The sequence below is a fragment of the Penicillium odoratum genome, assembly GCF_028828045.1.
Source record: "Penicillium odoratum strain IBT 22623 chromosome Unknown utg000006l_segment0_segment0, whole genome shotgun sequence".
Taxonomy (NCBI): Eukaryota; Fungi; Ascomycota; class Eurotiomycetes; order Eurotiales; family Aspergillaceae; genus Penicillium; species Penicillium odoratum.
This window is the reverse complement of record NW_026643148.1, coordinates 2,450,146-2,466,513: the sequence shown is the minus strand read 5'-3', so window position 1 is coordinate 2,466,513 and position 16,368 is coordinate 2,450,146. Positions and strand designations below refer to the sequence as shown.

Genomic DNA, 16,368 nt, shown 5'->3' with positions numbered 1-16,368 from the left:
AAAAGCGGAAGGTTATTAATGGGTCACCTGACAGCGAGTGAGGTAATCAGCTCACTCTCTTCCTGTTAGTTTCTTCCTTGTCGCATTCAAGTTTCGTGTTAGGCATGACCTTGCGTCTCACTTCAGCTCCTGTCGCCGGCATTCAAAAACGGAAATCGGCCAAGCCTCCCCCGAGAGCCCGCGCATCGCCCTTTGCCTCTCATGCGCGTCGCAAACCCAATGCCACCCCAGCCGTGAAGCCCACAGACTTCGGTCTAGACGAACCCCTTCCCGACGAAGGTATATCTCATTATATATCGGAAACTGCGACCGCCGAAAATGTGGAACAGGCGATCCGATATGTAAGAAATAAAATGTTCGATGAACTCCCTGAGCGAGCGGGGATGAATAGCACCCGCATTGCGGAGGTTCTGAACCTGCGCCGATCGCTACCCCCACTTGCCTCCGTGGCCCATATACACACTTTGTTGAATGCGCCAACACAGGTTGAGCGAGAAATTGTCGAGCTGGTGAAATCAGGACGGGTGCGCCGTCTGATTATCCCAGGACGTGGCAATGATGCAGCTGGGCTGGGAGATTGCCTGGTTCTCACGGAAGATTGGGAGCAGCTGGTACGTGAAAGTTCAGCTCTGGATATCGGGATCAAGGGTGAGTGCCGCACTACATCGAGGGTAGGGAATAACCGAGGGCTAACTGGTCGTAGAGAAATTCCTCGACATCCTCAATCGCATCGGAACCCACTCTGCGCTCTCGCAAGGAATCTTCGAAACCGACGAGTATAGAGCTTTGATGCGTGCTGGATTTCTTGTCTCTTCTTCGACGCTCACACAGGGATCTTTGAGTCTCGCATCTCTCCCGAACCTGCCTGGTGCAGCAGTTTCGTCAGCTAGTCGGAGTGGGTCGGCCCATTCCGAGCCTGATCGACCTGTGCAGAGCGGCGCTCAGGCTCGTGCTGCGACTTTATTCCTTTCCCTTCCTAATACCGGGACATACCTGCGATTACTCGGCGAAGGGCGCGCGCATCTCCTCGCCCTTCTCCGGCGGTCGCGTTGTGGTGAGGCGCCGCTGAGTTTACTTCGAGACCGGTGGGATGGGGCAGTCGAAACCGATAAGAGCTTCCACTTGGCGAAGAGGGCCCGAGGCGAGTTTGCAGGAATTCTGCCCGGGAAAACAAAGAAGTGGAAAGATATGTATGGCATGCAATTCCGTTGGGTGCTGGAAGAGGCACTAGGCGCTGGACTCGTAGAAATATTCGAAACAGGCAGTGTAGGACCAGGAATCCGCTGTCTATAGTTTATTTTGCCAGTGAAATTGGCTTTTAGAGACGATATAACGAATGAAATGATTTAACGGCCCCATAAGAGGTTTCCCGCTGATAACAACTGCATTGTCCTGATACCCATCGAGAAGCAAGCTCCGCCGATCTGCCCCCTCAAACCTGGAGCTCCCCTTCTACCAAACCCCAACGAATCCACAATGCCGCTCGTACGGTTGCAACCACACTTGTTCACCTCTCTCCCAGTACATCCATCCATCCCAGCCAATGACTCCCGTCCGGAGCTTCGATCGTTCGTTCAAACCGCCCTCCAGGAAGCTCTCGAGCTTCTCCACTCCATCCCATCGTCATTCACAGCAGACCCCAAGCTGCGCCCCTCGCCGCCATGCGAAGCAAAGGTAAAGCTTTTGCGCAACTGGCGCAAGCTTCCAGACGCAGATGCAAATAAAAGCAGAAATAAACCTGAGTTCTGGGTATGTCGACAAAGCGAACATGTCAATGCCGAGGCAAAAGGCACGGCGTCATGGAGCGAATTTGAGACGGGGTTAAGGTCTAACCATGCAGAACATGAAATGGATTACACACCAAGCGTCACGGGCGTAGAAAAACTGTTGGAATGGACAAGAGATGAGATCGGAGAGGTTGAAGTTGATGGGCTCCTTTTCAAGGACGTGGACGTCGAAAGTATGTAGCCAAGATGCCTCACTGTTTGTTATGGACTGACATCTTGACTAGTTAATCTGATAACCCACACTTTCCACCCGGGTGCTCTTATTGCTCCACGCAGCTTTATCTCTTTGACGATCTCTGCTACATGCGACAGTCTCCAGGCTCCAGAGCAGCTTCAAGGACATGCGTCCAAAGGCTTCGTTACCGTCCAGATACCTCTTCTATCAGCTCTATCATCTACGCCAGATAATCTGCGCCAGAGGATTACCTCTGCTGTACCTAAACGGACAATCTTCGCCAACTACGCAAGCGTGGAGCAAGTCACCCTTTTACCCTCCGATAGTGGCCCTGGTCGCATTGAGTGGACGATGGCAACAACCTCCGATGCAGGAGGATCGATTCCACAATGGGTCCAACGAAATTGGACAATGGGTGGGGTGCCACGCGCCGTGGTAGCTGACGTGGGATTGTTCATCGGATGGACTATGCGCCGACGGACTCCTGCGTCTTAGCCTATCTGCGGAGCTGTTTGAGGCTCAAAAAAAATCGTATAGGATGTAGACATGAATATACACGACTCGCATTACGAAATTAAGTTCAGCCAAGATTTCAAAGGATGACCTAGATACACTCCTGACATTCCATCAGGCCTCATGAACACCTACACCTTGAACACTGCGTATGTCTGCAACGCAGCCGACAGACCCACCACCACAGCATTATCTTTGACACCATTCTTGGCATACCAGACCGAACTGGCCCAAAGCAGGATGTTAATGATACCAGCCATGGCTTTGTTCAGAGGATCGCTGAGCGCAGTTGAGTCGCGAGACCATTGGTAATGAAGGAGACCTGGATTGGTTTAGAATCCATAGATATTGGTAATTGTTCAAGGGATGTGACTTACCAGAAACCAAGAAAAAAGCGCTTCCCTGAAGATTCGACACGGTTTAGCTTCATGTTCAATCTAGAGATCACGCATGTATAACAAAGCAATGGAGTGTGCCAACGTACCTGATACCAACCCACCGTCCCACAAGCCCACGGCTTGGAGTTAGCAATAGCTTTAAAGGCCTTCTCAGCAGTCCACTGCCTTCCGCCAATCTACAGGAAATGAAGTATTCGTAAGTCCTGTGTGCATAATGATTTACGTAATCATGGAAGACGTACCGTGTGCCCGATGGACAGCAACACGAATGTCAAAGCAGATGCCCGAAGAGATGAAGACGGTGCCACGGACATGTTGTAGAAGCTTTATATTGCAGTAAGGTGCAAGAGTCGAAAGTGTCGCACCTGGGTATTACAGGGGTCCTTTTGAGGTGCGGGCGCCTCGGCATAATTGCGCCGGTGGAGACTCCGAGGGCTCCGAGGTTAGATCCACTCGTGCATGAGATATCTCCGCTTTTTAGTTCAACCTACGAGTAGAATACACCTATTTGGCATCTTGGATTTATTTCAAGACTGCAACATTGGACCTGAAAGGCGGAAGTCTACTTTAGCTACATGAAATGCTCCTCTGGCCGCTAGAATCAGGGATGATTTGGAAATCTTTAATGCTTACATAGCTCGGGTCGGGTAGCCTGATCTGATTATTTCTGTGGTCTACTCTGGTAGCATCTAGCTTATCTATCTAGATCCCTATCTATTTATTCATAATGCAAAGGGTGTCACAAAATTATTTTTAGAAACATATTAAAGGGGACTTGAAATAACGGTGGCGCTTGACTCAAAACCATCCGAATTGGTTCAGTGCGAGAACATGGGGAATATATAGTAACAATAGATGTGCCTTGGAGGGGACCTCCAAGGCCTGAAGCTCGAGGCTCTATGTTTCTCAAGATATTGAGTTGTTTACTGTCTCTCACTTTCTGCTTTCTATCACTCGTTCTCCCGACAGGTCGTCAAATGCTTCTTGCATCTTTGACCTTCTCAAGTTCAATTCTTTCGGTCATCAATCCCTGACTTGAAACACAATCTCCACTTTCAATCATGGCCAACTTCCAATCCTCAATCTCAATCTACCCACACTCTGAACAGGCGCCGCAATTTTCTCAATCAGATCATTCGGTCAGGATAAAGTTCAAAATGGGCTCGGCTGCGATTTCGAGTTTGACATCTTCGACTCCCAAATTCGACTTCTATTTCGACAGCCCACAATCTGAACTGGCGCCGATGTACCACTCATTCAGTGCTTAGTCAGGACAAAGTTCAGAATGAGCTTGACTTCCAACCTCCAATTCCCTAATCTTGCAATCTTGCATCTCAAAAATTAATCAGCAATTCCAATCTCGGTCCATATTCTCAATCATAGTCACCAATACAATCATCTGTGATGCAAGCATCACACACTCTGATCAACACTGTCTTACTAATTTCGATTGATCCTTCTGGTTGATTCTTTTTTTTGACTCTTCTTTGGATTTTAGTATATGATCTGTACTTAGATATGACAATGTAATTACTATCTACAGTCTCCTAATACTTTCTTCTATCAAATACAAGTAAGATCCCCCAGATCTTGCAAGTGCATCTCATCGTTGAAATTCCCGGTAAGGTCGTACTTCTTGACCTATCATCAGATCTCTTGTGTAACAAAATACTGATTGAACAAGTCCGAGTCCTGACCCCTGCAAGTTGACATCGATGTCCAGCCTATTTGTCAGCAGTTACATACAGTTACATAGAGCTACTTCCAGACTAGGCTTAGAGCCGGAGTTGAGTGAGGTCCTGCGAAGTATTTGACAAAATACAAGTCGGAAGCACATACGGATCGTCCCTTAACTCCGACATTAAAGTAATCAGGAAGACATCCTGTATTATTAATCCCAAGTATACCTGCAGTAAGTCCCAAACATAAATATTCAAACCCAAAGCCAGACCTCTCAATATTCCAACCTACCAAGATGTCCGTCCAAAACTGCTGCGTCCAAGGCTTCGCCTGGAAAGGTAAACCTACCGGTCACACCTCCAGACTCGCCAACAACAATGTCTACAAAACAGGCACGAACACCGACGTTGCCATCCTCTTCATATCCGATCTCTTCGGTTGGACATTCCCCAACATCCGCCTCCTGGCAGACCACTACGCCCGCGAAATCGACGCAACAGTTTACGTCCCCGACTTCTTCGGCGGCGAAGTTCTAGACTTTGACCTCGTTGCCGCGGAGAAATTCGCCGAGCTGGATGTTGAGGGTTTCGTGCAGCGGAATAGTCGGGAGAAGCGGGAGCCGGAGATCTTTGCTTGTGCGCGGGCGTTGAAGCACGAACTTGGGTATGAGAAGGTTGGAGCGGTGGGGTATTGCTATGGGGGGTGGGCGTCGTTTCGTCTAGGGGCGAAGGAGCATGCTGGGGAGCGGTTGGTGGATTGTATCTCAGTTGGACATCCGTCACTTCTTACGAGGGAGGATGTGGATGGGGTGGATGTTCCGGTGCAGGTTCTGGCACCGGAGATTGATCTGGCGTATTCGGTGGAGTTTAAGATATATACGATTGAGAAGTTGATGGGGTTGAATGTGGCTTTCGATTATCAGCATTTTCCGGGGGTTGTGCATGCTTGTTTTGTGCGTGGGGACGAGAACAAGGCTGGGGAGAGGGCGGCGATGGAAAGGGGGAGGGATGCGGCTGTTGCGTGGTTTAGGCAGTGGTTGAAGTAGGAACATGGTTGGTTGAGTTGAGAAATTATCATTATTTAATTAATATTAACAAGGTCATGCTATTCATAATGTCCCTCTATGCCTTATTTTCGGTCTCCTGAGTCTTTTTATGCATATCTTTCTTCACGCTCTTCCACTCCATCGCCAATGCTGGGCCCAACGACAGACAGGCCATGACAATAGCAAGGATGAACGTCTTGGTAATGGCGTTACTGTACTCGCTCAGCACCGCACTCAGTTTGGAAGCAGGGACGTATTCCCGCAAAGCAGTAGCCCCAGCCTTGATGATCTGGGCGGCATTGATACCAGGCACCGCCTCCAGATTCTCCTTCAAGAAGTTGGAGAACAATGTCTGTGCGATACTCACAAAAATGGCCCCATTCAGCTGCTGCGAAAACATGAGCAGTGATGCCCCCACGGGAACATCCACAGGCGCAAGGCATGTCTGCACCGCAATGTTGGACTGCTGGAATCCCAAGCCCAATCCGAATCCAAAAATGACTTGGTAGCCAATCCACTTGGCATGCCCCGTGTCAACCTGGAAGGTGTGTAGCAGACCAGCACCAATCGAGAGCAGAACCACGGAAAGAAGCATGAACGGGTTGTAATAGCCGAACCTCGATACTAAAACGCCCGATAGAATGACCCCGATAACCATCGAAAGCACGAGTGGCAGGTTCATGATACCGGACTTCTCGGCATTGACGTTCTTGACAGCCTGGAACCAGATTGGCAGGTAGTACAGCGTGACCATCATACAGGCACTGGTACTCATAGTCCAGAAAAAGCCCGCAAGAACGGATCGCTGCGTGAAGATCCGCGGCGGCACAAGAGCCTTCTCCCCAAGCCGGATCTCCACGCCCACAAATATGGCAATTAGCACACCAAAAAGGATGAAAAGAAAGATGATACGCCAGTTGGCCCACGCATAAGTCGAACCACCCCACTCCAGCGCAAGAAGCAAGCAAACCACCCCAGGAATCAAGAAAAGGTTTCCCAGCGGATCAAGCTGGCGAATCTTCTGCTTGATAGTCCAGTTACCATTCTTCGGCGCCGGAACATCCAACAAGAAGAAGATCGCAACCATAGCCGCACCACCAAGTGGTAGGTTAATATAGAAACACCAACGCCAAGTTACATCCGTCGTGAAGATTCCTCCCAGAATAGGACCCAGGACAGATGCAATGCCGAACACCGCACCCATGAGACCTTGGTACATAGGTCGTTTCTGGAGCGGAACGGTGAAAACGATGATAATCACAGCTCCCGCTGAGATACCACCAGTTCCTAGACCGGCGATGGCTCGGCCGATAATCAGGGCGATGGATGAGGGTGCGGCGCCGCAGACAGCGGAGCCGATTTCGAAGATAAGAATTGAGCCTAGGAAGACCCATTTGGCGGGGTAGAAGGTATAGATTCGGCCGTAGACGAGCTGGGAGGCTGAGGCTGTTAACATGTATGCACTACCGTACCAGCCGATGTCGTTTAAACTGTGGAATTCGTCGGTGATTTTGGGGGTTGCCGTTGCGACGATCAATCGGTCCTATTTCTTGTTAGATTGTTTCCCGTCAAGGGCTTTGGATAGTATGATGATGGCTTGATGTTTGGTATTTTTCACTCACCAGAGCAACGAGGAACATTGAGATAAATAATGCTAGCATGATCGGGATCACCTTGCTAGTGGAAGGGTACTTGACCGATTCGGCTGTAACGCTGCGTTCAAGGACATCTTTTGTCAATGATGGTTTGTCTATGTCGAGAGACTTCTCGCGTTCTGATGAACCTGAAGCCTCCATGTTGTGAAGAATAAAAATCTTGTATCAGTCCAATGTTGATGATATAGTGAACTGTCAGAGTTGAATAGAGGGCCACCCCTACTATTTGTATTCAGAAAATTTTTCCATTTAGCCTAGATTTGGACCAGTACCACGGAGATAAAGGGTGAGTCAAGAGTCCGTTAGCGTAGATCTTGATCATTAAACGGGAACGCTTCATTCCGTGTTCTTTTATGCTGGACCATCGGAGGGTCCTTGATCACCCTCCGGTCTTTTTTCGGATTCTTCTAAAAACGAAAATCGATCTAAAAGATATCCAATCCATTTCCACTCGAATATCTACATAGACTACTCCGTATAGAATTGCAAAATGCTCTAGATGTGGGACTTTCGAGGAATAAAAATTTGGCCAGCTTGGACCCTTGGAATGCTCCGCTTGAAGAAAGTTCGGGAAATTGCTGGTTCTCGGGAAATTCAAAGGTCCGTCAATGTCCATGATCACCGAAGGACGTATAAGAATTCACTATCCATTTAGCTCATAATCCTTTGACTCTGACAGCACTGCACCCATGACCTCAAGTGCTGGCTTCCTGTTCTATACACCACGTGGGCTGTTCGGGGACGGAATTCCGATCGTCCGCTTTCTTGTCCGCGATCGATCGGGATATACGATACTCTTGACTCGGCGTTAGGATTTAAAGGCGTCTGATCTTAAATAGTGGATCTATCCCTTTTCCTCTGACTAGAAGGCTTAATCTTTTCGGAGATACAAGGTATCATATTTACCCCAGACAGCATAGCTGCGGGCTTATATCGTTTGCTGGACATGCAACTCTTGTATGCACTGTCTCGGGCATTCAAGCCTTAATCTCAACTTAGGGTCACACCAGCGCATCACTACTGCATTTGCACCTGAAGTTGTTAACGTGGATGGCGATTTTCATTTGAGTAACTCCGACGATCCACGTAACTGTGCGACACTTTTCAAACCTGATATGAATGTAGCAGGTGACTTTCGATTCCACAGTCTGAATCGAGGATCTAAAGAGTCTGAAACTGTCAAATCTCGTGCTCATGAATTACTGCTTCAGACTAATAGCAACTCTCGTTCTCTTGGGCCACAGCTAGCTACCATGCAACAGGATGCAGAAGATGCATACAAGCAGGTACTACATCTCTCTGCAAACCTTAGCAGACAAAGTAATTAATCAACATCCTTTTGTAGGTCCTTAGTCTTCTCGATTTAAAGCAAAAGGCATCAAGCCTTGCAGAGTCCCGGTCTACAACTACATGTAGTCAAGGAAAAGCAATTATGCTCTTCACCATTCTCACGATTATATTTGTGAGATTCCTAGCTCAAACCTCATAGGGTATTTAGCGTTCTAATCTACATGGAAACTTACAGTTGCCGCTATCATTCTTCACTGCATATTTTAAACAGAATGTCGAGGAAATCACTGGAGATTCCAGTAACCCCTCGAGCTGGGATCTCTGGCGCATAAACTTCTCGTTTCTAATGCAGTTTGGCATTAGTGCCAACCCCATTAGTCATAATTTTTAGGGCGCTTTCTCTTAACTTCTTTACAATTAGAGTGAGCATTTGGGATAAATTTTGGGCACAGACAGGCAGGCGTTGTATGAGGAGAGACCCTGAGAGATAGATATAACGGTTATATTGTTTCAAAATGTTGGTGTAGAGAATAAATCGACTGGAAGAACCTACGATATAGTCAGTTCACTTCCAAGTTGGGACTGACGAACCCGTGGTGATTTATAGTTCTGACATCGTTCAAACCCTAGACTATAATAACTGCTGAATATGAGGTGTGACTGGAAAATATTACTCATTCAAATAGGGTATATTATCACTACCTAGGTACCCAAGGACACCCAGTCACGGAAGATAAAACGAAACTCCAATCCGGGGTCATTCCATGCATCGATCAAATGCAATCCAAAAGTTGACAAAGGCAGAAGATAAAAATAAATCGAAAAGGACTCCATCCGTGTCATAACCATTCAACACCGTATTGGGATAAAATCAAAGACAATCTTGGATGGCAAAAGTTCAGACTGGCCCACTTGCAATGAAGTGGCCAGTTTTTGGTACTCCGAACGCCTTGAGCCGATCCAGAAGAAAGAAATACCCTGCGAGTCTCGACAGGGAAAAAGACAGAATGGGATGAAATTGATAAAACAAAGGAAATGTGAGTGCCAAGGCTGCGTGCACAGCAGGTATAATATAAGAAATTAGTGCCGCCAACGCCCGTGATTGTCGGCGATCATGAAGGGCATCAAGGTTCGACCCGGCCAGCCTGAAAGGATGGGGGTATGGAAACGTATCAACAAGGAAGAGGAAGCCGACATCCCAAAGGCCAATAGAGCCATATCGTACACGTCAAAAGATCAAACTGCAAAGGCGTAACTACCGGGGAATGGAATTGTGGTTCGCATCTCCCACTGCTGTTGATGGGTTGGAGGCAATATGTGCGCGCAGTGAGGCGACTTCACTTCGCAATCCCGTCAACTCCTCATGCATGGAACGTACGTACGCCCAAAGCTTGTCGATCTGATTTGTATCCCCATCGGACCCGTCTGACCCAACTTTCGGGGCAGGTAGGCCATGATTGCCAGAGTGTGTCGATGTGTGCTTATTGGCCTGTAGCCCAAAGCGAGCTTCTGGTGAGCTGACTACTGGGGGAGGAAGCTGAGCACCTGGTTGTGGCAATGCCAACCCGTGTGTATGATTGGGCGCTGACAAGCTCCCTCGTCCAAAAGGTGCCGGGTGAGGCAAGGACTGGCCCATGCTTGGTGAGTGTCCGCGGTGCGAAGATGCAGCTGAGTCGTGATGGGATAGCGCATTAGGAGATAAAGGTTTGGAGCTCTCGGTGAGAGAGCCGGCGGTGAATAGAGAGGAGCCGGAGGGGTGACCTGCAGGGGGGAATGTCAGATTCCCCGCTTGGGAAGTTACAGCAGACGCTGATCCAGATCCACTGTGCGTACCAGGTGGGGGAAATAGGCCTCCACGGCTCGCTGCGATCGGCGGGTAGGTATTAGATTGACGCGCGGAATTTAAAGAGTCGGATCGGGGAAGGGTATCGTCATGCTTGCGCATGCCCTGAGTGCTCAGTCGTCGCTCTTCCTCCCCATCCATGGCCTCCGGTTCCGCGTAGACCAGGCCATCCATACCGTCGTGGTGGTGACCATCGTATTCGTCATCCGGCGCAAAGCTTCCCATGCTAGATCGTCGACCCGCACATCCACCTTGACCTTTGTTGTGTCGCGCAAGCGCGTCGCCTCGAGCAAACCGCCGTCCACACTTGGGGCAGAGATGGGGTCGTTCGCCGGTGTGCAGCTTGGTGTGTCGTTTCAGGTCGTGCAGTCTACGGAACCGGGACTGGCAGGTTTGACAGACGAATGGCTTTTCTTGGCTATGGGTGAGGAGATGGCTCTTCAGGTTGTGTTGGCGGGTGAATTCGGTAGCGCAATAGGGGCAGCGATGTTTCTTTGCTGATGGTGAGCGCGGGCTACCTCGATTGTAGCCCGCGTTCGGCAAGCTCAGACCGCGCCGAGGGTCATTGATCCCTCCTGTAGGCATAGGGTATGAGAAGGCTTTGTTGCTATCCTGGTCAATATCCGAGTCTGCCCGTTGGCGGTGGCGGTCGCCATCTTGCGAAGCCGACTCCTCAATCGGGCCGGGACTTGCGACCGTTGAGGAGTGTATGAGTGAATTCTGGTGGTCGGCGGAACCGTAGGGGTCTGGTGTATCGTGGTGGGCTTCTACTTGCATCTGTTCCGGAGATGCGTGAATTTGAGGATCTTGGATTGACGGGGCCGGTGACTTTTCGCTAGCCCCCAATGCTTCTCGCGCAACCTGGGAATTATTTCGCTCCGAGTCTCTGTCATGGTCAACCGGCCGGTCCGGCGCCGATGAGGGACTCGTCATCTGGGGGGGTTGAGATCGGGAGACGTGAAGACCGGCGCTGGCGATGGAGCTTAGATTGGATTCGGGTTTGGATGGTGGTTTGAGAAAAGAGATGGGATCGGAAGTCGTAATGGAGTGAGAGGGACCAGTGATGGGGTTAGACACGGCAACAGGCTCGTTGGTGGACTGCATCAATGCCGCCATGGAGGCAGAAGGGTTTGCGCCAACCTTGTAAAGTGATGGACGAACCAAGACAACGGCTACTTGAGTCATGTTAAAAAGATGTGAGTAAAACTAGAGAGGAAATCATTTGACTAACCAGAGACGAGAAGAATGCTGTATATGCTTTGGAGTTTGGGGGGGGGGGGGGGAATTGCTACGGAGGAAGTCCAGGGCGTGTGGGGCGGATACTGTTCTCAAGGAAACCGAGTGTGGCGCAAGCTGACGAGGTTTCGTTTCAGCTATGGATTTTGCCCGGGAGGAGATCCACCATCTAAGAGAAGGGGCTTAGGCCTGCGTTAAAATAGCAATCGGTCGTGGGAACCGACAAGATTGGTTGATAATCAATGGAGCCCGGGAAGTTTGGGGAGTGGCGGGTGTAAAGAGGCGCAGGAACGGAAAATGGACTCCAATACAGAAGTTGTCCTCCGTATGAGCTGTATTTAAGATGAAATCGCCTTGCAAGAACCAAAAGTGTTTGATTCCGAGGGGAATGACAAAATAGAAACTAGGCACAAAGTTGACTTTTGGGGCAAAAAGGTGTACGGTAAAAGTGGTAAATTCCACATTCACGGTCGAGGCTCTTGATGAACCCTGAGATTGGGGGTGGTAATGTATATAATACTTTCTTATATATGAGATATCACATGCATAGTCAAGTACTGAGTACCTAGTTAAGATTGAGGCTGTGTAAACCCACTAACGCGTGTGGCTGGTCGCGGGTCCAACATGTTATTTCTCCCTTTGAGGCTGATCATGTTTGAACTTCTCTACTCCGTATAAAGAGCCTCTTGCCATCTGACCATGTTACTTTGTACAGGTAATAGCAATGATGTCACAGGACAAAAACCTTGGAAGACCCCAAAGGTCCGGCAGATCTACTTGAACACCACGGTTCGGTCTGCTCGGGCGGAGTATGGAATGCTCAGCCACATCAATGAGGCTACACATGGATGGAGTATGCACATAAATCTCGATGTCTTACCGTCACAGCATACATTGATGGTCAAGTCAACTTGAAAAAATATTCAAGACTTCTCTCCTTTCAGTTCCTAAGCTGGCCTGAAGCCATCTGATCTGCATTGAAAATGAACCAATCCGGTCACGTCAGCTTGTTTGCCCGTGTTAAAACAGGACCTGAATATATTAGGCTACCCTGCGATTGGTCCAGAGACAGAGACAGGCAACTAGTGAGGTTGGTTGTAGACCACCGTGGCTTAAGGTTGCAGGGTTTCATGATCACCTTTCATGAGGCTGAACGATTTTCCATGCTTATTCGCCTCTCCCTGCCGTTCGGTGCTGAGTTTGGCCCCCTGGACCCTTCCACTTGAACCTGAATAGATAAGTCTGGGATTCTTGGCTGTTGTCATATCTCGTAAATTCGAATTCGGGCGTCCGTTGATCTGCGGTTGACTTCCTTTTTGATTGGAGATTTTCAATTGGTGACGTTGGAAATAATTATGCTTCGTGTCTTAAAGGCTAACCCGGTACAGTGTAGAGCGTTTGATCGATTCTCTGAGTCCGCTATGCCCAGCCCGTGGTGTGTTCTGTATTAGGTATCTGGAAGGGAAGGTCATTCCTAGAGTAGGTACTTCCTAAATGATCTTAGAAATTCATAGAAAATCTCTCCTTCTGAATACAAGACATTTAGCATGCGGAACAGATCTAAATTCAATATTAATTTCATCATTTTATTGATGTTTCTATATATCTTGGGGTTTCAAAAATCAGCTTCGGGTTTCACCCTATAGAATTTATTCTAGATACAATTTTTGTAATCTAATGAGAGTTCCGATCATATTTATATAAAGAAACGTATTTTATGGATAATTTTATATATACCGACTTTCAATTGCTCAGTTCTTAAAAAGGCGACTAATTTTTTCACTATGTAATCTGTTCTAGATAGGATTTTTGGATTCCGAGAGTTCCGATCGTATCTGTGCACAACAATTAATTCATTGATGTTTTTGCCTAAGGCCATAGTTCATCCATTTTAGGTCAGCCGAATGCCTGAAAATAAAGACACTAATAATCATTTAATGTCAAGTTTGATTGGCCAAGAGATTCCTATGTGCTCAAGTGCTGGAAAAAGTACTTTACATAAACAAACTGGGTTTCTTCCTGATAAAAGTCGCCCATACATTAGACCCGCGGGTAGGTACGTGGCACTTCACAACATCACATTGCTTTCCACTAGTTAATGCATGGTTAATGCGGTTTACTAGTATGGGGTATGTCTTTACCCAGACGATGGGCTGTTTCAACCTTGGAAAGTGCAGAATTCAGACTCCAGAGATCATTGATCTAAAAGTCTACACTCTGTAGCTCACCAAAGTTTTTTAATAGGAATAAGTTTTTGATAGGAATAAGCCATGACTATATACCAAAATAAATTCAACTACAACTGGTCCACGGAGTGATCGTCGTGCTCTGACCTCTCAACAAATCAAACTGTGTGACGAGAGAAGCTGTAGTACGTTGGCGGGTATTTTTGGATAGGACTCATCCAGGAGAGAGTCCCCCCGCTTTCTGAGAAAGCGGTTCTGCAGATTCTGTGGTTGGCCAGACGATCGGCGTGTTAGCGCCCGGTCAAGGTGATGGGCTTGCATGATAATGGGCCAACCGGGGCCGTGACCACAACTTATTGGCTGCTCCACTGTGATAAGCTTGACCGATCACTTCCCCCAACCAGTCACACCTCGTCTCGTGCAGTGTGAATATGCACTCGAAGATGGCGTTGAAGTGTGTCGAGGTACTCTTCCTCCAATCAAATCGTCTATACTCTCCTGCGCACTATCCTCGGCGCTTACTCTAGTCAAGGCACAGAGTGATGGGCTAACATGGCCTGCAGCACCCCTCCCCGCCCATTCACCGGCCATGGGTTACTCGTCCATGATTGATATTCAACACGGCTGCCGGATCTGCCGCTTTTCTGTTTTTTTTCTCATATCCGCCAAGTTTGTTTTTCTTGTTATTCCCCGTGGACGCAGGCTTCGCACACGGTTTCGAGGTGTTTTGTACAGATTCGGCCATTGTCACACACAGCTGGAATCTTACCGGCGGACAATCGACTCGGCTTTTTGAGTATTTGCGTTCTATTTGCAAGAGCTGGTTCTCTTGACTGCGTCAATTTATCGATTTTTATCAACATGTCAACTTCTGGTGACAGCAGTCACGACTCGCCTCATACCTATGACCCTGTCGTTCCTCACGATATTACCCGTGCCTCTTACCACAGTGCAATGGGGGCCCCTACAGGCTTCACAATGGAGACAAAGGAGACTCGAACCTTGGAGAGCAGCGGTGCCTCGATGAAGAGCCCACGCACGGCTCGGTTTGCTGAGGCCACAACAATCTACTCCCCCGTCGAGCGATCCGACAAATCTCCCTTTGCCGACACAGTTGAGCAAGCCCCTCAAGGCGTTGCTGACACCGGGTTTGGCTATGTATCGAATAACAACCCCGTCCAACATGTGGACGACTCAATGCCCCCAATGTCACCATGGCGAGCCGATCTGAAAGTTCCCAAGTCTGCCAGAACGCTGAACCCGATGAGCCCGACTTTCCGCGAGGAATACTTTCTCGAGAAAGGTGAGGCAACCGCGGAGAAGGAGAACGCTCGTGATGTGCGAATTAAGCTTCGTGTCCGCATTGCCAAGATCTTCCTTCGCTTCGTCAACTTTGGTTGCAGTCTGATTGTCCTGGCAATGTTGGCGATGACACTAAGAACCTTCATGGCAACAAGGGATCTTCCAGAGCGCAACTCGTCCTTTGCATGGAACCCCGATACCAACCCATGGGCGCAGTGGCTGTTGCTAGGTCTTGCCTGCTTCTCTCTTCTGGCATGCATGGTTGTCTTCTGGGGTTACTACAAGGGTGGTCACAAGCGCGCCGAGAAGCTTGTCGTCTACTACAGCACCATTTCGGTCATCTACTTCACCTTTAGTTTCGTCATGTGGATTGTCACTGCCGCTATTTACGAGCACTCGAAAGCATCCGGAGACAAAAAGGATCTCTGGGGATGGGCCTGCGCACAAAACACCCGTGAGCAGATCTACTCAGATGCTATCGACTACGCTCTGCTTTGCCGTCTCCAGGTGAGTTCATCCGTTAATTCTCACTTCTCACTGCTCCATATACTAATATAGCCCAGGACTGGGGCCTCGTCTGCGCCATCATTGAGGTCGTCATTGAACTCCTCGTCATTCTCATCTACGTCGTCGTCTTCTACCGCATCTGGTCCAAGCGCCGCCTCATGAAGTCAATGAACCACCGTGACCAAGCCCGCTCAGACCTCTATCTCGCTCAGCTGCACCATCAAACAGCCCCGAACACCCCAGGCTTCCCAGGATTCACCTCCTACCCACCAAAGTCACCCTTCTATGCTTCCCAAGCCTTGGCAATGGACCCCCACTCCTCTGCCGAGAAGGGTGAAGCTGGCCCAGCTCCCCAGGTCGCGATCGTTGCCCCACAGTACGCATCCCAGCGCTCTCCCACCTTCCCGACAGCATCATTCCAGCTCCAAGCCCCTCCCATTCGCGTCCAGCAACCAACCCCACGCACCGGCCAGGAGGAGTTTGGTGGGCCTCATGCCCAGTCCCCATCTCCCCCACCGGCTCATGAGCATATGCATGCCGCACCTGGAGAACAGAGTTACGGCTCTGTACCAATTCCAGGAGCCTACTAGTCGCTGTATCACGAGACGATTCTGGATAAGCCTGGACTTGATCTTTGGCATGGTGTTACACTGCAAACTGAAACGACAAAAAAAAAAAAAAAAATGGAAAATCTGAAAACAAGTAACTGAGTCTCGAAAATTTGGACATATAAATTAGCTTTACTTACCCT

General features: G+C 48.9%; 7 protein-coding genes across 7 annotated transcripts; 4 read left to right on the top strand and 3 right to left on the bottom strand.

Annotated features, from left to right (window-relative positions):
- Positions 1-104: 104 nt before the first annotated feature.
- N7520_009369 (Stk19 family serine/threonine-protein kinase) lies at positions 105-1,293 on the top strand (the record flags this gene model as incomplete). Its single annotated transcript, XM_057143303.1, has 2 exons — positions 105-648; positions 704-1,293. The coding sequence occupies 2 exons, from the start codon at positions 105-107 to the stop codon at positions 1,291-1,293; spliced, it is 1,134 nt and encodes a 377-aa protein (XP_056992591.1).
- Positions 1,294-1,476: 183 nt separating this feature from the next.
- N7520_009368 (SRPBCC family protein) lies at positions 1,477-2,457 on the top strand (the record flags this gene model as incomplete). Its single annotated transcript, XM_057143302.1, has 2 exons — positions 1,477-1,960; positions 2,012-2,457. The coding sequence occupies 2 exons, from the start codon at positions 1,477-1,479 to the stop codon at positions 2,455-2,457; spliced, it is 930 nt and encodes a 309-aa protein (XP_056992590.1).
- A 149-nt stretch (positions 2,458-2,606) lies between these two features.
- N7520_009367 (uncharacterized protein) lies at positions 2,607-3,187 on the bottom strand (the record flags this gene model as incomplete). Its single annotated transcript, XM_057143301.1, has 4 exons — positions 2,607-2,797; positions 2,853-2,877; positions 2,960-3,049; positions 3,116-3,187. 4 exons carry the CDS (start codon positions 3,185-3,187, stop codon positions 2,607-2,609), a joined length of 378 nt encoding a protein of 125 aa, XP_056992589.1.
- Positions 3,188-4,848: 1,661 nt separating this feature from the next.
- On the top strand, positions 4,849-5,598 carry N7520_009366 (dienelactone hydrolase family protein; the record flags this gene model as incomplete). Its single annotated transcript, XM_057143300.1, has 1 exon — positions 4,849-5,598. One exon carries the CDS (start codon positions 4,849-4,851, stop codon positions 5,596-5,598), a length of 750 nt encoding a protein of 249 aa, XP_056992588.1.
- A 76-nt stretch (positions 5,599-5,674) lies between these two features.
- Positions 5,675-7,394, bottom strand: N7520_009365 (MDR family MFS transporter; the record flags this gene model as incomplete). Its single annotated transcript, XM_057143299.1, has 2 exons — positions 5,675-7,141; positions 7,221-7,394. 2 exons carry the CDS (start codon positions 7,392-7,394, stop codon positions 5,675-5,677), a joined length of 1,641 nt encoding a protein of 546 aa, XP_056992587.1.
- Positions 7,395-9,798: 2,404 nt separating this feature from the next.
- Positions 9,799-11,571, bottom strand: N7520_009364 (C2H2 zinc finger protein; the record flags this gene model as incomplete). Its single annotated transcript, XM_057143298.1, has 1 exon — positions 9,799-11,571. The coding sequence occupies one exon, from the start codon at positions 11,569-11,571 to the stop codon at positions 9,799-9,801; it is 1,773 nt and encodes a 590-aa protein (XP_056992586.1).
- A 3,098-nt stretch (positions 11,572-14,669) lies between these two features.
- N7520_009363 (uncharacterized protein) lies at positions 14,670-16,207 on the top strand (the record flags this gene model as incomplete). The annotated part of the gene is made up of 2 exons (XM_057143297.1): positions 14,670-15,617; positions 15,674-16,207. 2 exons carry the CDS (start codon positions 14,670-14,672, stop codon positions 16,205-16,207), a joined length of 1,482 nt encoding a protein of 493 aa, XP_056992585.1.
- Positions 16,208-16,368: the final 161 nt, after the last annotated feature.